Source organism: Chelonus insularis, unplaced genomic scaffold (assembly GCF_013357705.1).
Source record: "Chelonus insularis isolate UGA/USDA-ARS -01 unplaced genomic scaffold, ASM1335770v1 contig_89_pilon, whole genome shotgun sequence".
NCBI classification, from domain to species: Eukaryota; Metazoa; Arthropoda; class Insecta; order Hymenoptera; family Braconidae; genus Chelonus; species Chelonus insularis.
In genome coordinates this window covers 353,497-375,000 of record NW_023276777.1, presented here as the reverse complement: position 1 = coordinate 375,000, position 21,504 = coordinate 353,497, and the positions used below count along the sequence as shown (strand labels likewise).

The following is a 21,504-nucleotide window of genomic DNA, read 5'->3' as shown; positions in this document are numbered from 1 at the left end:
CAATTGCTCAGACATTCAACTGTTTGAGATTCTCATCTGTTTGTAGTTTTCAGATGCTTTTGCTTTTCAACTGTTTCAACTCAACTATTTTCATGTTAGTAACGTGCAGCGTAAGAGAGCTGATCGCAGCACGACGACCGACTACTCCCCTCCACTCCGCACTCGAGAAAGCGTCACTGTATCAACTACGCAGCAATATAGTTGGAAGAAAACCTTACTACTACGTTATATTCATAATATGTATACTTATCATTATGGCAATTTTGTTAAACAAATTATGAATGGTAATGCAGAACAAAAAAAAAAACATTTATTTACTCGAACTAGCAAATTCCTATGACTTCGTCTAAGTATCTAAATCTAAAAATCAACAATATTTGAAATGAATTATTTTCTTCGGTTTTTATTAACTTCCCATTAAGAAGTTATTGTAATTGGGTCGATTGGTAAAATTTGAATCACACCAAAAACAGCCCTAACGGACTTCACAAAAATATGCGCCAAGTATGAATAACGAAGACGATAATCATCGTTCATCAAGTGCGATTTCTATAAAACTTCTTTATGCGAACAACTACAAAAATGCATGAAATCATTGCAGCCAAGTATTTAAACATAAAGAATAGAAAAAAAAATTGAATTAAAAAAAAAATTTCTCTTTTTTTATAAAAATTTATTTAAACACAATTAACTTGGCGTGGCTATCAATTATATGAACCATCTAATCAATCATCGTTTTATCTACAGCTGTAAGAGCCACGCCAAGTTAATTGTGTTTAAATAAATTTTTATAAAAAAAGAGAAATTTTTTTTTTAATTCAATTTTTTTTTCTATTTTCAAAATTTTAAAACGTAATAAGGCTGTCAACTATTTTCATGTATTGAATTTTTTTTTTATCTTATTATAAAGAGTTTGTCTTTGATTTATGTAGAAAATTACGTAATAATTTAACGAAAATTAAAAAACATTCCTATTTTATTTTAATAAATATAATTAATCTTTATGTTTAAATACTTGGCTGCAATGATTTCATGCATTTTTGTAGTTGTTCGCATAAAGAAGTTTTATAGAAATCGCACTTGATGAACGATGATTATCGTCTTCGTTATTCATACTTGGCGCGTATTTTTGTGAAGTCCGTTAGAGCTGTTTTTGGTGTGATTTCACGATTTTTTGTACAACAAACGGAATGTGCATCATTCGACTCCGTTACTACGACATGGAATTTTAGAACAGACATCACTATCTGTGTATAGATAGTACAGTACCAGACATAAATGCTGTTCAATTTTTCAAGGGTTCTACAGGCGATTTTCCTATACCGTCCTATAGAAAATCACACAGCATTGATGTCCGGTACTGTATAATAGTCTTCAGTCTGGTAGTATTTAACTATCAACTCAATAAAAAAAAAATTGTTATCTCCTACCGATCTTGAGATATAAACAAAATTATTGATTGAAGGACATGAATTAGTTTTCAAAAAACGTAAAACGATTTTTTTTAAAACGTCAAACCATCGGTAATACATTCTATGTATTACCTATCAACTTAAAATGTACATAAATATTTGTCGTTTTCGATACCGAAAAACTCGGTCGGCATAATACGGACACGGCATAATGACAGCGCGGAATGTACGATCGATCGTCGCGCATAACATCCACGCAGGTTCAGAATTAGAAGCGGCACCTTAAATTTTCCGGCATATTAGATTTTTGCGCCTTTTCTGATTTTAACTTATAAAATCTAAAAAGTAATAAGTGAGGAGATGTAAGTAAAATAATGAGTGCAATAATTCATATGAACACATAAATTTTAAATTCTATTCTTTAAATTTTTCCTCCTCTCTTTTTCTTCAATTTAGTAGGATACAATTTCTCTTCTATTGCATTCCCACCATCAACTTTTTTCATGAGAATTTCCTACAAATAAAAGAAAAGAAATACTTATTATGTTCAATTTTTAATTATTGTGATTAAATGTAAAAAATGGATTAGCTACCTTACTTATCATTTATGAGTCACTTAATTTTTCGTTAAACATTATAAAATAAATAACAATCTCTAGACTTTGTACACTTTGGTTTTCTTTAGGGGGAAATTGACCGTTCAGAATGAAGTCGTAAGTAGACAGAAGATTCATGCTGCATTCACATGAGAGTGAATCAAAAGTCAACAGAATAACTATTTGAATTCTTCTGTAAATCTATATTTAGAATTTTCCCAAAAACTCAATTTAAATAAAAAGTAATTTTGAAAAAAATTATTAATAATTTTAACACAATTTTAACTGTTGCGTCTTTAATGCCTTATACTAATGTACTGGAGCGACATTTGTATCAGTACTATACTGTCCTGAACATTTTGGTCATATAACATTTGTGCCCCTTTCGAAATGTGCTAGTAGTAAATTTACAATGTTGGTGGAGTAGAAACAGTTTCAACCGTTCATTGTGTTTATTTATTCAATGATCCTCTAGTACATGTATTTATTGGATATAAAGTATATTCATTATGATTAGTAGAATATTCATTGATTATTTTTTTTATTTATTTACCAAAAAAAGTATATATTTTAATTTATCTGTACCTCAAAATTATGAAAAATTCAAAAAAACATGAAAACATGATTTTAAATCTATTTAATTTTCTCCTAGTATTTTCAATAATTTGTCGAACCCGTTTCTTTTCTTTTCCAACTTCTCTTCTTCTTCTTTTTTTCTTTTTGATGTGTAATATCTGGAACAAGACATTGAACTATAAAATGACAATGTTCATTTGGTTGTACTTTACTTCATTGTTATTGCAATAAAATAACCCTTACATTTTGTTTCGCAGCTTGAGATTTTTCCCACACTACTTCTTTTTTTTTTCTTTGTAGAAACATCTATTTTAATTTTTTGTTTCGTTTGTTCATCTTTTAGTAAATTTTGTGTTCTTGTTTCGATGACCTGTAAATTGAATTTTATTAAAAAGTATTCAGAAAATCAATCACACCGATTTTTTAATATCTCTGTACAGTCACAACTATTGACAGATAAATAAAATATCTTCGTCTGACAATTTATGATTAATTTACCGCTACTATCAACTACCGTACTTACTTGATTTATGTATAGGTACGTTTGACAGAAAGGAGCATTCAACACGCTCACCAGCGCTAAAAAAACATTTATTGAAAGATGGTTGTTTTATTTAAGTAATAGGTACACGGTATATCCCCCCCCCCTATTGATACACTCCCCAAAACTGTATTACTTTTTATTAATTTTTTATACCAAAAAAAATTTATATTTATAATTTGGCGCCTCAGTAATTCTTTCATTTTTTACCAACATAATATTTTCCATAGTCATGCAGCAACTTCATGGTAGTAACAACTTTATAAAAAAAAGTCGTACTTTTAAGGAAAAAGATTCTTTTTACTTAGAATGCGGTCCAAGGGGCGTGGCCAATTTTGATTTTTGCAAATAAATGATTTTCAGGACACAATAGCAACTGCAATTTATTGTCGTAGCTAATTAATAGGGTTTTAAAAGATTTTTTAATAAAGTTTATGTCATTATTGCAGAGAAATTAGAAATTTAAAGGAGCATAACCTCAAAAGTGCTAATCTGAGCGGAATAGAGACACGGTAGTGCCTTCGTCACCGCTATTCATACTTGGCGCTCGAGACACTACTAAAATAAACGTGTCTCTTGATTTTCATTAAATCTCCACGTTTCAAGATATTTGCAAGCATACTGACATATTTTCAGAATGATGTGTGTGTGTACGTATGTATATATGTATGTACGGATGTCAGCATTTTTTTCGTTTCCGATATCTTAAGAACGGATCAAGATATCAACTATTTAAAATACTTTGAAGCCAAACAATAACAATTTCATTTGAAAATTAAGTCGATATTGACTAGGCATTGTTGTTCACAACCAAATATGACTCTTAACAATCACGCATTGTTTATAACAATACGAATTTGTTATAAACAATTACAAATTGTATTTATTGAATACCTAATGTGTATATCACATGTATTTGGATGTTTTCAAAAAACATTGATTACAACTATTCAAATTTGTTATAAATAATTACGAATGGGAAGTTCGTTATGTTAGCAAAAGTCGTGAAAGAAAAAATTACGCGTTGGAAGAGCTCAAATATATTGCATAGAACTCGCCTTCAATTATTTATATCATTTTGCCTTTTTTTGAGTGTCATAAATGATACCAATAATAATTATTATTGTTAGGGTTATCATTAAGTTAATCATACATAATTTTTTACAGGAACTCCAAAAAAAAACGCATTTTTAAGAATTAAATAATCAAAATATTCGACATTTTTCTTTTCATTATAGGTTCTGATTGAACTAAAAACATTACTTAGTTGTTATAAATTTAAATTATTGACAATGCAAAAATATAATAAAAACGTTAATATCTTGAATACTTTGATTATGTGTTAATATTCAACTATACTAATTATTTCTCAATAATTACTTAAAAATAATATTGATTTCATTAAGTATTATAGAGTTAAATACATTTATCATGCGTAGTAATGTAATCATGTGGCTCAGTCAACCTTTCTTTAAAAATATTATTATTCCAAAGACTTCATAGATCTTACGAAAAAAAAAAGTTATTTTGTTTAATATTACAAGTTTTATAAAAGTTGTATCCATTGAGTGATCCATTATTGATTAATAAATGTTCAAATCTTTATGTAACTATGTTGTATATTTTAATTTTATTTATTTGAAACAGTTTCTAAAGCTCCGGAAATTTGAACAACTCATTTCCTTATTTATCATAATTAATTCCAAATCTTTCTGAAACTTTTTAAAAACTCTGAAAATAATCTGAAATTAATTTCTCTATTTATTCCCATTACAATTTTGCTAAATCATGCATTAGATTTTGCTAAATCTCTTTGAAAATTTTAATGATAGTCTCGAATGAATTTTGTCATTCATTCTATTTCAATCTAATATTGTCTTTGATACTTTTTTTATTTATTTTTCCTGTTTGTATTGATTTATTTTAAAGTTTCTCTGAAATAATCTGAATTTTTTTCATTAAGTTTTTAATAAAATTTTGTCCCATGAAACTCTCTGCATACTTCAAAAATGTTCTATAATTCATTATTCTTATTCACTCTAATTTATTCTGAAAATTTCATTCATTCATTTGATTTTTATTCTTATTTACTTTTACTTATTCTAAAAAATTCTTAAAAAATATGTTCCAATTATGAGAAGGATTCTGAATATTTCATATTATTTAAAGAAGTATTCAGATCTTTTTGGAAAAAAAATCAGAACTTCTTACAGCGTTTTCAGAATGTTTCAGAAAAATATTTTCCACACGGGCAAAAAGTCCTAAAATCATTAAACGCCAATTATTTAAATTTACAAATCAACACTATTTGAGATGAATTATTTATTTCGGTTTTTTTTTTGAAAAAAAATTTAGTACGTTTAATGACACAATAAACATAACAACCAAAAACTTGGCGTGACTGGTAAGATTTTATAAAAGCATGAAATTGTGAAAATATTGAAAATATTGTTGATTTAAATAATTGGCGTTTAATTATTTTAGGATTTTTGTAATTCCATCATTGTCGTTATTTATGTTTGGCGCACATTTTTGTACAGCCCAGAAGGAGGGGGCTGTTTTTGATGAGATTTCACCATTTTTGGTACATATCAACTGAAAAGGAATATTTAAAAAAAAATAAATCTGTTCAGAAAATATTTTAATTATTTGTATATTCGCGCTCGAGCAAAATTAACTTGTTACCAACTTTATAATCTGTTAGTGAGAGAACTTCATAGCAATTAAAAACTCTGATCACCAACTTGATAAAAAAAAAACGTATGATTGCTCCATGAATAAACTCTCATTTTACTCAATTTTTGCGCAACGAAATTTTTTTAATTTCGTATATTATGAATGAAGCAATGATAATACTTCATAGTATGCTTAATCGAAAGTCAGCGATCGCTTTCCGAGCAAATTTTTAATTTCAGCCCATGTTTATGTTATAATAAGAAAAAAATTTTTAATTTAAAAATTATAACCTGCAAAAATCATCTTATAATTTGTATAGAGACACGGTAGTGCCTCGTCGTGACGTAAGGGCTAGGTGGCGGCGATTTATGTTTTGCGCACGAGACACTACCGTATCTCTTGATTTATATTTTGAATTCTACCGTTTACAAATTTCAGCAAGGTATGTAAATAAAATAATATTAGATTCAATACATAAATGAGCTCAGAAAACAGATGGTTTAATTATAAATTATTGTTAAATATTAATAAGTTGATTTTCATGTTATTTATGTAATTTACGATTTAACATATACGAAAAGAATTTGTTTGAAATAATAAAAGTTCTATCGTTGCAAAATTTTTTACAATACACAAGTTTATATTTGCTACATATATGTACATATAAACGTATATCTAATGTGAAGTATTATAAGCAATAGTTCGACTGACATTATTAAATATGAAAATATTTGTTTAATTTTTGAATATATGTATACATATATGTGTATATTAAGAATTATACTTTGAATATCAGATATTCATTAGCTTATATTTACTAAAAAGTTTTATTCTTGTTCATTAAGTTTTTTTTATTCTGAGGTATGAGATAATTGCAAAAATTATTTGAAAATTTTAAAAATTTATGAAATAAGAATCAGTGGTCCAATGTTAAAAGGCAGTTTTTCTTCACCTAGTAAGATGCAAAGAATTGAATTAGTGATTAAAAACTTCAAGCAATCTGATTTTCAATTTCCGTCCTATATCATCAAGCCAGATGCAGATGACCAAATTAATAACCATTCGGTTATAAGTGACCGAATTTCAAATTACGGTCCAACTTATCTAACTAGATGCAGATGACCAAATTTGTGACCAAAAAATTCCTGACGGTAAATTGGCATTTTAAAACCGGCGGTCATTTGAGACAGTCAGTCACATGACGGTCGTATGACCGTTCTGTGATCATAATCATAAATGACGGTCATCCTGCATCTCTATGTATGACTTATTAATGGCAACTTTTGTTAATAAATGATACAAATACACGAGATTATTATTATAAACTCTAAAAATTAAAAACAAACATTGAATGAGTAATTCATTACCAATGAGTATGGGTTAAATTCATTTCATTACTTTACTTTACATTTTTCATTTTGAATTTTCCTAAGTATGCTGAGCTCATGATGAAATATTTTAAACAAATACATAGACTGTGTTTTGATTTTTGTTTTCAAGTTTCTTGAATATATAAAAATTTTTTTAATGAGTTTAAAGTAGGTTCATTAATTAAGATTTGAGCGATGAATATTGTTTTCTATTATTTAATTCTTTCTATTAATTTGCCACATATTAATACAATAAAATGAATAAACACTGAACACTGAAGTTTAGGCAGAAAATATATACCCGGGGAAAAAAAAAATAGATCTACATGGATCTACTCAGATCCATTTTTTGCACAATTAGATCTACTTTGTTTTGTGTACATCTGTTAACAAATCTGTTACGAATTCGATCACTTTAGATCTTCTGTGATGGCTGTAGGTGTATTAATTTTTTCTTATCGTCGAGATCAATAGAGATCTCTATAGACATACAGTAGTTTGTGTAGATATTCAGTGATCTCACTAGATATACATAGATTTACTTAGATCAAATTTTCTGTAGTTTTTTAGATATAAGTAGATCAAATTAGATTTAAAAAATGGCGAATATGGAGATCTGTGTAGATCTATCTTATTTTTTCTCGCGTAGTGATTCATTAGAAATTCAAAGTTTCGTTGCAATTCGATTAAAAAAGTTACTAATCATGCAACATGAATAAGAACGGACTTTTTTTGTTTATAACGGTTGGATTTGTTCTAAAAAATTAAATAAACGATCTTTGTAATATACTCAAGTTCTTCTTCCAGGATGTTTTTTTTACTGAAAAAATGTTACCAACCTTGTTACTTGAATTGAAACGATTGTTTTGTTTATAACAATTGTGTTTGTTGTAAACTAACAGAAATTAAATCTTACATGAGGCTTGAAATTTTTTCTATTTATTATTAATACACACGAATTTTTTACTATTTTTTAAATTCAATCACAAAGTATTACGTATCTGGAATTGGTCCATTCAAACTACATCATAATTTAAAACTTTACTTAATCGATCTATTATTATGCAACGTAATTATGTCATATCGATCGTTGATAATAAATAGTATTTTTCTGTAGAAGCTATCTATTCTTTATAAATATATATCGAAGATTATTGTGCGGAATCATTGATTTTTCTTTTATTTTTCGAACTATAAATTATGGCATGATGGCGTTTAAAAATCAACAATTACTCGAGTAAATTAAAATCCAATGGATAAACGTGGATATGACTAATTAAATTTACATGTTGTCTCTCAGCTATTAAAAAATATCAATATAACGAATATACAAGCATAAATATTTGATAACGATCTCAACATTATTGAAATTAAAAAAATGCTATGTTTGCTTGCACATTCTATTTATTAGTTTTTCTCATTAATGTTCTTAAGTAAATATCCTGCGTAATGTTAAATAATTACTGCGTTTGTTACAAAGCCTTTAGCAAATTATACATTTTTTCCCCTGTCGTTTTATGAAAAAGGTTTTTCTCTAGTCGAACATTAATTGTCAAACATCCAAATATCAATAATTGGTAGAAATGGAAACTTCATCGAAATTGATACTTTATTTGTGGCTTTATGTCATCATTATATTCTCGCAAAATTTCGTCACACCTAATGTATCAATATTTAACGACATCATGGTAATAATCAAAAAATATATAAACTTTCTTATTAATCTGAAATTGCTGTTATGAGACAATGTTCTAAGCGATTACTACATCTAGACAAAAAAGATATCTTCGGATATCGGTAAAAATATTATAGATAATGAAATGTCAGAATTTTTTCTGTATAAATAAAGTATAGACGTTGTTAAAATTTAATTAAAATAATTCAATGTTATTATCGAGAGTCCATAGGTTTTACAATATCAATAGAAAAAAGGTTTGGTGCAAGTAAATAGTTTTAGCATTTTTTTTCGACAAAATCAAATTGAATTATCTGAAGATCATTTGAATGTGAGCTTAAAGTTGATTTTTACAGATATCCCGAGATATCTTCTTTGTCTGGATTTCAATTTTTTTTTTTTACATTGGATATTGGATAATGTTTGGAATAAGAGTTTGCATGTACCTGTACAATCAATTTAAATGTTTATGCAAACAATCTTGCGTTGTACCCAATATGCTCTCCGGAAAATCGGGGCCACGTATAGAACATATACGCATTCAATTGAGATTCACAAATAAAAAGAGTTGTCAAATCATTAACTACTAAACGAAGACTATATGGGTTAGAAGAATTCGTGGCAATCGATAAGCAACACGCGGGTAACATTATTTATTATTTATTACACTCTTATCTATCTATACTACTATATAAATTTGTGGTGTCTGTCTGCCTATCTACATCTACCTCCGAAACGACTTATTTGATTGCAACGAAACTTCGCAGACATGTAGAGGGAGTTGCCAGGGAGATCATAGGCTGCTTTTTGTTTATAACAATTTTATTTGTTATAAACATTGAAAACGGGACGTATTCAATTAATTCGTGTTTTTCTACCAACAAATTTTCTCTATCAATAAAAAATAAAGCGTACAATAGAATTTTTTATAAATAACTGAAAATGGAATCTATGCAATGAATTCAAGTTTTTTTACATTCTGAATTGGGCCATTCATACCACGAAATTATTATTTGAAACTTCCCTTAATCATTCTGCTATTAAGTAATGTAATTATATTACACCCATTGTTTACAATGAATGAGGGTTTCTTTTAATTAGATAAAAAGATAACATATTTTCTCTAAAAGAGTTTGTTTCTATTTATGTTAAGTTGATAGTAACTCTTTTTCAGCAAAAAAAAACGAATATCCCGAAGATCTTGAATTATTATCGTTTATATCGCGTTTATTTCTTGAGAAAGAAAGTGTATCCTGATGACCATTAAAAATTAAAAGAATCAAAATCTACTAGAATAGAGTTAATACAGTAATTAAATTCACGTGTTTTCTGTTTGTTAATGAAATATTTTAATTTAACAAATGCACAAAAATAAATATTTAATGACGACTTCAACATTATTAAAATGAAAAAAAATGATATGTTTACTGGCATATTCTGTTCATTAATTTTATTCATTAATGTTCTTAAGTAAATGTCATACGTGCTGTCGAATAATTATCCCTTATTACAAAGCTTTTAGCAAATTAAAAATTGTTTTCCCTGTCGTTTTATGAACAAAGGTTTTCCTATGATCGAACATTAGTGGTGAATCATCCACAATATTGCAGACATCAAAGTAATCTTTTGAAAATATTGCGCTAGTGGCTGAAACATTCAAATCTTAATCATCAGTAGAAAATGGAAATTTCGTTGAAATTGATAATTTATATGATTTTTTATGTCATTATTATATTTTCGCGAAATTTCGTAACACCTAGTACTAATATATCATTATTCAACGACATTATGGTAATACTCAAAAAATTAATAAACATTTTTTTTCTCTCTAGTTACTGTTGTAAGATAATGTTCTAAGTCATTACTTTATTTGTCACAATGTAATTTCAGAACGAAATAATCAATGATTGCTATAAAAATCTCGAAAACATATTCATTTTTGAGCATTTGGACACTCAAATGAAACCATCCGGCCCAATAATGGAAATGGAAAGTGTCAAGTATATAAGGAATAAATTGACAAAAAAAGCACATTCAATTCCGACGACAAAAATAGATGCCTATTTTATCCTCACTAATACTTCTTCGATTTTTAATCAAACTTTCAATATGTTGGGAAAAATGAAAATCTGGAAGAATAATCGTCCAATATTCATTTTCGCTATTTACGACGATAATAACCACACTTCTTTATTTAATCATTTTTGGAACGACTGGTCCATATTAATTTTTTATTATATTTATGTGGATTCAGAAGGACAAGTGAGTGTATTGACTAGTAATCCGTACAAACCGTACGCACCAGAATACTGGCGACATATAAATACCAGTACAGAGATATCTGTATTTCATCGCAAATATTTTAAAGGTAATTCAAAGTAGTTTGAAACAGCTCGGTTCTCGAATTCTGAAAATGAGTAAAATTTCATTATATTTACAAGGTGTTACAAAATTTGTTCAAAGTAAGTGCATTGACGCTTTGCAAAGATAAAGTGGATTTTCAACAAAAACTTCATTCGACAAATGCTTTTTAAGTCGTAATTGACCAATCATCTGGTGGCTGCCGGCAAGTCACTGGTGATTGCGCAAAGTAGAGCAGTAATTCTTTTTTTTTTCTATTGATGAAAGCAAATATCTTGCAACTCACTAATGTACTCACTTTGCGCGGATTTTACAACATCCTATAGTTAAATTGAATTTAGGCTATTAGATCAAGCTGAAATTTTCCAGATGTAATAGAATCAGAATATGTATCAAATTAGATTTCTCTTGAAATTAATCAGACCAAATAAATTATCTTTTTTCTTATAGGAGAAATATGCCAAGGATTTGTGTTTGATCGAACTCACAATCTAACAAACGTAACGCTACTTTTTGTAAGTGTGACTACGTCCAAGGCTGATTTCTATTTTCCGCTATGGAACTTGTTTTGTGATGGACACTGGCCAGAAACATTATCTATCTTTGAAACAGCTTTCAACACACAAACCCGTCTCTATTGCGTGTCTACGTCAGCTAGATATCTGGAACAAGCATTAGAAGTTAGAAAATATAAACCAGATCTTTTTTTTTTCACCACCAGCCACGAATCCTTTGAATTGTCTTATCCACCAATATTCATTGCGAATATTATTGTTTCACACAACCAAGGCTATCAAACACTATTCGAGCAAATGTATAATTTATTTGGTAAATGGATAGTTTTATATACATGTTGCTTGTTGACAATCACATTCATTGTCTGCTTTTACTTCGCGAAAACTGATAGAACAGCATTTGCGATATTCGAAGTTATCAGACTTTTGATAAGTTCATCTATCAGAACTAATATGAACACTTTGACATTAAAAATATTTTTCCTAATGATTCTTTTCTACATTGTGATCATACAATCATTGTTCCAAGGAAAATTAGCAGGATTTCTTACAAATCCATCGACCAAAAAAAATGCTGATACTTTGGATGATTTAGAATCTCCGCTGTATGGAACAATCTTGTACGCAACTAACAAAAAAGCATTGATGGCAAATGAAAAAGTATCAAATAAGTCTTATAAGGTACTGACTTTAAACACAGCGCTGCGTATTTTCAAAAACGATAAATCTACTGCTTTGGTGGACATTGCTTTTAATGTGGGTGCATTTTTGATCCGTTGTTTAGATGAGGATGTGTACGTTAGTAAAGAACCATTTGCAGTTCGGCCATTTTCATATATGTTGCGTAAAGAAAACCCTTTGAATGAGCGAATAAATAAATTACTAATCTTGCATCATGAATTAGGATTTACTGATCAACGTGAAAAATTTGTAACTAAAAACTTGCGGAAAGGTATTGATCGATTAGAGTCAATGTCATTGATTAAAGGTGTCAATAGACCAATCAATATAAAGTCTATGATGCCGCTAATGATCTTCTTGATTTCAGGATGGATCACCGCGATAATATGTTTCATCGGTGAAATTATAGTTTATCGATTACGAAAATTAAAAAATTTATCATTAAAACATAAAAATATAAAGCATGGAACTGAAAAAAAAATGACAAAGCAGAGATCGATGAAATTGAACTCTAGGTTAGACAATCTCCGCAAAAAGTTAAGAAAAAAATGTATCAAAATGTATTTGAAACTTGCATTAGAAATATGATTTTCTTTAGAAGAATTTCCCAGATAATCTTTTGTAGATTTCTATATAATATTCAAATCTTCGCTGAAACGGAACGAAATAACTATCATGTTATTATGACTAGACATGATGAATAAATTTTTCGTTTTCTTCAATTTTCACTATACACTGATGTACTCGCTTCGCACAAATTTTATAATAACTGATATAGCATAATATAGCATCAAGTGAAAAAGTAATTTAAAAAATATTGTAGAATGATGAAGAATAAAGAAAAATCAAATAAATTATTAAGTTGTTTATTTCTGAAAAAGTAGGCCTGTCCAGGATGTGGAGGGAGGAGAGTGAGAAGGCTGAAATACATAATTACCTAAATTTCTATTAATAAACAAGTATCGAATGTAGTGAGAAATCGAAATTTCAATCGTAGTAGTTAATTTAAGTAATAATTATTATTAAATAATTTGCTTCGGTTATCCTTGTGTGTGTGTGCGTTATTTATGTAAATAAAATTAAAGTTTTTGTCTGTGATTTGAAAAAAACCTGCCTCAAACTAAGCTCAGAGGGTTATTTGCATGCTGTTAAAACGTAAATGACTATTTTTAGAATTTTCTGTCTGTCTGTTTGGGGTAATCTCGGAAACGGTTGATAATTCAAGAGCAGTATGAAAAGCCCTATTAGTACAGTATTATTTTATCTATTTCAAATATTTCTGTTCGATAGTAAATTTGAAGTTCTTGTAAGTAAACTTGATACTAAAGACGTGTTTTAGTAATACAATTATTTGAAATAACTCAAAAATTACTTAAAACAACCCAAAATTCACTGTTGAACAAAAAATTTTTACTTATAAATTTCGAAACGTGCGCTTGTCACTTTTTGAACTTAGATTTAGTGAAAAAATTTTCTCCGTGCATAGATGTTAGTAAAACTTCGCACCAAGTTGAAAATTGACCAAATTTATTCATTAATATTTAATGCAGATGACAATTAAATATGCAATTTATAGCCAGATAAAAGCCTATAAAAATATTCATGAATATTTAATAATGGAATGTTGTTCTCAATAATAATTTGAGTTTCTAAGAAGATTGGTATAAACGTTAGATATCAAAAGTATTACAAAATTACAAGTATTATCATAATGAATGGTCTCGATTGCATAAAAATTCGATTGTTTCTGCTACTCGTTTATATTTACTAAATTTATATGTTTTTCCAAGTGATGAATGTGTTCTTAAAACACATGTTCTTCTGAAGAAAATTACAAGAGCCTAATCTATATTCATCACAATATAATATCATTTTGATTCAAGATTGTTAATAAAGTTTATTTATTGATCAAAGAATTAGATAAGTTTTTATTTATAATATAAGTACAATGTAAATGTTGTATACTTATACAGCAAAAATAGATTAAGAATTAATTAAACTTTTAAAATTGGTCTGTAAATATAGAGACAAGTACTCTTATTTTGAGTCTCAATCATTAATATAACATAAATACTTGCTCCATTACTCCTCTAGGGATATGTAAAGTTGATTATAATTTGTTAGCACAAAGCTTATGCATAGAATTATTGAGCAAAAAGTTCCTCAATTCAATTTTTCAATGAATATAAAAATAAATTATGAAGTAAATAGATTTTATTTATTTAAATAATTTCGCTAGTATTCATAATAGTTGAAAATTTTTTGCGTTGGAGTCTTCTTTATTCATAGATTCAAATCTTTTTTTGTCAGATTCAATACCTGTTAAGTTATGTGGATAAAGTTTCTTCTGATAATCGTGCAAGCTTTCAGGTAATTCAAGAGTTTCATCTAATTTATAATAAAGCCCATATTTTTTTATATCACTTGGTCTTAAAGAACCATTTTTCTTCATTGCTGAATATATTAATTCAATGATTCCACTATTTTTAATTATAAAGTCTCGTTCTGCTAGTGAGGATCTACGTTCTTTCTCTTCAAATTCATTTATAGGACTTGGTGTAAATAATGAAGATGCATTCCTACTAGATGAAGATAAAGAACTTTTTGATTGTTCAATCTGTAATTGTAACAAAGTCAATCATACCTTTTCTATTTTCAATTTGTGATAATTAAAGAATATAAACAAATGAACATGGAAATCGAAAAGTAGACGTAAAAAAAATCAAAATGAAAAATAAAATCAAGTATTTTAATTATTAAAATTATTATTAAGACTCGTTTAATTTTATTTAACAATGTTTATAAAATTAATGGCAAGATAACATTGCTAATAGTTTAGTTTAATTTATCATAAATAAAAATTAACTTACCAAAGTATTCGACTTTTTGGAAGGAATTAAAGGAATATTAAACTTATTAATATTTTTCTTCAAAGAACTTGGATTATTTTTCTTCACTTCATTTGGACTTTCTAAAGCAACTTTTAAATTATCCAGCTTTGAATTTAATTTTTTATTTCCATCTTCTTTCGAATAATTCTACAATAAGGGTAAACGATATAATAAATAATAATAAATTAATTAATATAAAAAAAAACTTACTATGGTATCTTCTCGATGAGTTTTCGCAATTTCTTCTCGACGTGCTTTAGAACTCAAGGTATTTTGATAAATTGATGCAATACCTTGTATAAAAAATGATTGATATTTATCATCATCAAAGCAAGGATATATCCTCCTGAAATTCCCCATGTGCTGATCTTCCCATTTAAACTGCTCTCGAAAAACCTCATTTGATGCCTTCGTTCCATCTACAGAATCATTCGTGCTATTTTCAATTTTTATAATAATCTACATTCACTAACCACAAACTTGATTTACATTTAACGACTTTTTATCTACCTAGAATCCTTGATATTAATTCCCTGCAATAGCCTATCTCTAACTCGTTGTCTATCTTCTTCCAGGATTTTTTTTTTATCACATTCATTGAAATTCAGTAACTGAAATGTATCCATTAGTAATGATTCTTTGACATCCTTATCAATTGGTGCATCTGTATGAAAACTTGGTGAATGATTGACTTCCAATAAGAAAGGTTTCATCTTCCAATCGATTAGGATATCAAAACCCAAAATTTCAAAGCAGGCATGAGTTATATTGTGCATAGAAAAACATGTATGGTAACTGTGTTTCAGAACAGGGTAAGCCGACAGGATAGTTTTAACAATCATCTCATCGATTTTACGCCAAAGTTTATTAATATCAATGTCATGGTTCTTCAACCATTTATTTAGATGGGAAATTTTCCTTTTGCTACCAGCCTCTTCATCGGAGATATACATCCTGCTGTGTTTATTTACAGAATAATTGGTCAGGTGCATGAAAACATTGGATGTATTCTGATTTGTTGGTTCTTTATAGCGACATGTTGCAAATCTGTAAAACATAAAAGCCAAAATAACATTTGTAGTCTTGCTCAATTGGTTTCAATTAAATTCTAATTAAAAGTTGAGCAGTTTTTAATTAAATTTTTAATTAAAAATATGAAGTTAATTTGATAAGACATCAATTCAGAATGTATTAAATAAATGAGAGTTGAACTATACCTAACCAGTCCATCATTGTAAACGTAAATTCTTAATGGGTCACATGATGTAATCAACACGTACACTCGTAAATCAAACTTGAATCCATCTAGTAAAAAAGGCTGCAACATTAATCATTATTGAATTATTTAATAATCTGCAAGTATCTATTAATCATTAGTATAATGAAATAATTTGTAATTTTATAAATCACTCATTTTTTTGTACAAATCATTAACTTTTGATTGATTATTAATTAACAATGAAATTTGTAATTTAAAAATCAATCAATTTTCAACTTGTTACTTAACAAATTATTTTATCTTTTTATCACTTTACGAAGCAAAAAAAAAAAAAATAATGAGGCATATTTGATACAATTAATTTTGAATTAATGATATACTTTTGATAAGTAAACTTGACAAATATTTCGATCTTGTGGTTTAATTTCTTTCATATTTTTTGTTAAATAAATTCCTCGACCCTGACATCCTGATTCTGGTTTAATAATAAAAGTTTTGAACTTTCGTTTTTTTGCGTAGGCAGCAAATTCTCCATACCTAAATAAAGAAAATTATAAGTTACTGTAACTAAAATTATACCACTATTATTAATGCGATCAATAACCGTACGCTGCCGGAAGACACCATGTTTTTGGAAAAAAATTGTAATCTTTCGGGAATAATTTTAACATACGATTGAGATTACGAGCAAGTAAATCTTTTCTACATATTTCAGTCATGCCTGGGAAGTGATTGATTTTTTGAAATCTTTTCATATCTTTTGCACGTTCAATACCAATACTCATGTCTGTCCAATATAAATTCCAATTACTTTCTTCTGATACTTCTTTCATTCCAAAACGTGCAGCCACGCGTCTTACTATGTCATATTGACAATTGCTGGTACAAATTGTCAAAAATCTAAAAAGAAATGTCAAATCTCTTTTAAAATTATTCAATTCAGTGTTTAATTTAAGAATTCATTTTTTCTTTTGAAGTCTACAGAAATTGAAATAAAATTTTCAAATAGCATTTACTCAATTTAATTTAGATCTTTTATTTCACATTCTTTGAGTATATTTCCTAGAAATATTTTTTAAACTGTAAACCAAGAAAATGATCAATAGCTATTTTGATCATAATAAATTCAACGTTTCATTTTGTCCCAGTCTTTTCTGTATAACAAAATAAAACGTTGAGCAAAAATTTATATGCATATATATATTTTTAATAATAATTTCCCATTACTCAAAGATTTTCAAACTATGTTAAAACAACTCGCATGAAGTGTGTTCAATATTAAATTACAGAATTTACCATACTTCCTTAAATACCTTTAATACTTTAAATTGAGTAAAAAGTAACTACAAAATGCAATAGTTCGTACATGAATTCTTAATATTGAATCAACTTAATATGCATTACTTTAATTTACATTAATTTACAATATTAAGGCGCCTCGAACGGAAAAATATAGGTATATAAAAGTATATGGACCTTTGCGCACTAGTTTTAGGCAATGAAATACCTACAGGAAAAGATTCGCGCAACAACAATCTATGGAATAAAACGAGATGAGGACGATTGGTTGAAGAATAAGCAAAATATCCGAAATTAAAAGTCTAAAGCGATTTGACAGATTTTGGTCGGCCATATGTAAACAAGTTGGAGTTAGAAATATGAAAAATAATCTGTCAAATCGCTTTAGACTTTTAATTTCGGATATTTTGCTTATTCTTCAACCAATCGTCCTCATCTCGTTTCATTCCATAGATTGTTGTTGCGCGAATCTTTTCCTGTAGGTATTTCATTATTTTATCTACTTATTTGCCTAAAACTAATGCGCAAAGGTCCATATACTTTTATATACCTATATTTTTCCGTTCGAGGCGCCTTAAATGATAAATGGAGTATAAGAAAATATAAGATTTATGAATTGATTGAACCTCAAGATTATGACAAATTTTATTCAATATAAAAATTAGAAAAATAAAATTTCCAATATCCTCCTTATTATCAAGTATTCAATATTACTAGGATTTTCTAATTTTTTCGTTCAGTATATTTAATCATTTTTCCAAGTTCAATAATTATAAAGGTGAAACCCTTTCAACAAAAAATATACTCACTTTTTTTTATTTTTCTTCTTCAATGGTGATTTATTATTATCAATATTATTATTTTCCTCGTCCATTTTTCCTGTATAAACACCTAAAATAAATTTATTGTGAATAACATGTATAATTTACATCACACCTCTTACCTTATAAATCATCAACAAAATTTTCTCTTAGATATTCGATCTTTGTTGAAAACATACTCGCTTCGATCAAATTCTTCCATGGCCATTAATTTACTTTGAAATTCCTAAACATTGGCAGATATGCATGCATATTAGAATAAAACAAAAATTGATAAATCCTCCTTATAAAAATTTAACACCTTTACCTTCATAATATTTATTTTCAACTGAACCAACTCAATAAGTGTCATTCACCATTGTTAAGGTGCATCGTTCATCGGGATTGAAGATGGTAAAAAAATATATTACATTATGATCTCATAAAGCACCTTACAAATGAAAATAATAAAATGATAATATTGACACGGAGTCTATTGACTTTCAATTATTTTCAAATCATCTTGAAGTGATACGCGCAACAGACTATTTTATTTTGGGCTGAAACACGTGATGAAGTTGTAGGTAAAGTTCAAAACATTGTTTTGAGCTTGAAAACTACTGGTTAACTGAAGCAGTTGAAGCAATACAAGAGACATTTAAGGAAAGTGCTGTTATAATTAGAGAACGTCACGATCATGACTACGTTAAACGCGTATCCATATTGTTTGAAAATCACGGCATTATACCTAAAATAGAAGCAGGTACATACTGTGCCAGTTACCGTGTCTATATGAAATACATGATTTGTTAAATATAATTACCACATTGCTTTGCATTAAACAGTGACAACTTTTATACTTTAATTTATAGACTATTTTATCTACATGACATATATTGTGCTTACTAATTAACTGCTTTTATAAACCTACTGACTTCCGGTATCAAATTTTGAGCTATCAAAATTTTACCATCTTCATCATTCATTTTAATAATAATTCAGCTAATTACTAGATTGATTTTTAAAAATGTAAATATGAAAAATATTTTCATTTTTTAAAATTATTTTGAAAAAGAAAATGAAGAAATTATTGAAATAGAAGGTGAGTAAAAAATGTTTATAGTTTGAAAATACTTGTTTATGGCAATTTCTGAATTATTTAGTGAGAACAAATGTGTACCAAGGACACTGCAGCAGTTTATTCAAATACTTGCTTCTGTAATTCGTTATACATATCGATCCTTTTTATTTTCATATTAATACTGATAAAATAAATTTTTTAATTCCTTCATTTTTATTATTTTAAAGTATTTTCTATTATTTTAATTGAAAGAAATAATTATTTTTAGCTTCATAAAATTATTTATAAAATTGAAATTTAATATCAGGAAGTATATAATTTTATTTCAAAATTTCGTGTATTTTGTTTTTTTTTTATTAATTTTGAAATTAAGGCTATAATTGAACTGGCGCTAAAACGAGTGCTATCCTTTTGTCTGACACTAAGAGTACCTCCTACGTAAGATACAATACTGTTTTATTCGTGCAGAACAATCATTAAATATATAAAAATAGATTTATTTAAAGTTGTAAAAAGAATTAACTAAAGAAAATTAAGGGCTTTAAACTTAAAAAGCTTCCTAACTGAAGTATTTTTTTCATGAAGAAGTTAAAAAACAGTAAAATATTCAAATAGGCTGAAAATAACTGCTAGGCTCAAGCAGTTCCTATGAAATTATGAACAATGCGACATGCATGTTATAAAAATTTTTATAACTAGATGTTGATTTTCATCAAAATACTTAACATGAAGAAATATTAAAGTTAAAATTTATTTATAGAGAGTCAATCTTATGAACCATTTAATGCAATTAATTTATTATTTCTATTATCTAAACATGATAAAATAGTGCAAAAAGTATTGTTATGACTTTAATTGTAATTTACAAATAATTATGAATTGAAATGTATCATAAAAAAAATAAAAATGTCAAAATTGAAAGCTATTGAAGCGCATGAAGTTTCATCTAGGAAAGAGAAGAAGAATGAATACCATACGATAGTGGTACTGATGAAGAATATACATGTGTCGAAAATTCAACGCTATCAGTTATTGAATCCAAAACAAGAGATCAAGCTCAAAAACTCCAACATAATTATTGAATAATTGATCCTGAATTTCATAGAAAGGCAAATTTAATAAATTGAGATTTTTGCCAAGTAAATTGATTATTGATAATCTATAAACTATTTTTTTTGATAGTATTTCAAACAGATAAATAAATAGATCAGGTAGTTAAAGGAAATATGAAGGATACTATTGAAGATAAAAAAAATGAAACACATTGTCTATGAAGAACGAAAAGTGATAGAGTCATTGATTAATGAGACACAGAGAGAAAGGAATTGTAAATTTTACTCCAATAAATAGTAGTCCGGTTATAAAAATAGCAATAAGCAATTATTTAATTAGTATACATTACAATTTGGTCTTGTAAAAATTTTATTATAAATCAAAATTGTGAATTATATGAAAATAAATATAAAATATTACAATTGGAGTGTGTAATAAAATTGTTACAAGAAAAAATTGTAATTTATACTAATTAAACAATTGCTTATGGTTATTTTTGTACCCGAAGCGACAGCTGTAAATAGATTTATTAGAGTGAAATTTACAATTGCTTTCTCCCCGGGGAGCATTGATGGATATTAGATTTGAGTGATCAAATTTAGGATTCATATTAAAAAGGTTGAATTAATATTTCAAATGATATTATTATTAATTCTAATTAAATTATTATAGAGTGTTGAAATAGTTCTCTTTTGAGAAGAAACATTCCTACTACAGAACTCATTATAATATTAAATCATTTTGTTTACTCAACATCT

General features: G+C 27.5%; 2 protein-coding genes across 3 annotated transcripts; one reads left to right on the top strand and one right to left on the bottom strand.

Annotated features, from left to right (window-relative positions):
• The first annotated feature begins 10,526 nt into the window (after positions 1–10,526).
• LOC118072225 (uncharacterized) lies at positions 10,527–13,018 on the top strand. Its single transcript, XM_035091917.1, has 4 exons — positions 10,527–10,637; positions 10,737–11,214; positions 11,658–12,800; positions 13,002–13,018. Exons 1-4 carry the CDS (start codon positions 10,527–10,529, stop codon positions 13,016–13,018), a joined length of 1,749 nt encoding a protein of 582 aa, XP_034947808.1.
• Positions 13,019–14,424: 1,406 nt separating this feature from the next.
• Positions 14,425–19,215, bottom strand: LOC118072212 (tubulin polyglutamylase ttll6-like). 2 transcript variants are annotated; one of them, XM_035091902.1, is made up of 10 exons: positions 18,941–19,215; positions 18,756–18,859; positions 18,622–18,703; positions 17,123–17,413; positions 16,894–17,050; positions 16,512–16,612; positions 15,805–16,341; positions 15,505–15,730; positions 15,274–15,441; positions 14,425–15,020 (listed from the first exon to the last, which is right to left on the bottom strand). In XM_035091902.1, exons 3-10 carry the CDS (start codon positions 18,684–18,686, stop codon positions 14,646–14,648), a joined length of 1,920 nt encoding a protein of 639 aa, XP_034947793.1. In that variant the 5' UTR covers positions 18,687–18,703; positions 18,756–18,859; positions 18,941–19,215; the 3' UTR covers positions 14,425–14,645. The 2 variants fall into 2 exon arrangements, with proteins under 2 accessions (XP_034947793.1, XP_034947794.1); XM_035091903.1 differs by lacking the exons at positions 18,622–18,703; positions 18,756–18,859; positions 18,941–19,215 and having other exon boundaries at positions 17,118–17,284.
• Between the last annotated feature and the right edge of the window lie 2,289 nt (positions 19,216–21,504).

Bases quoted from the DNA above. Each gene is read 5' to 3' on its own strand.
- LOC118072225 (XM_035091917.1), top strand. From the start codon at position 10,527: ATGGAAATTTCGTTGAAATTGATAATTTATATGATTTTTTATGTCATT. The intron at 10,638-10,736 runs GTAATACTCAAA...ATGTAATTTCAG, and splicing joins CATTATTCAACGACATTATG to AACGAAATAATCAATGATTG. The intron at 11,215-11,657 runs GTAATTCAAAGT...TTTTTCTTATAG, and splicing joins TCATCGCAAATATTTTAAAG to GAGAAATATGCCAAGGATTT.
- LOC118072212 (XM_035091902.1), bottom strand. From the start codon at position 18,686: ATGGACGAGGAAAATAATAATATTGATAATAATAAATCACCATTGAAG. The intron at 17,414-18,621 runs GTGAGTATATTT...ATTTCTTTTTAG, and splicing joins AAGAAGAAAAATAAAAAAAA to ATTTTTGACAATTTGTACCA. The intron at 15,442-15,504 runs GTAAGTTTTTTT...CCCTTATTGTAG, and splicing joins CTCATCGAGAAGATACCATA to AATTATTCGAAAGAAGATGG.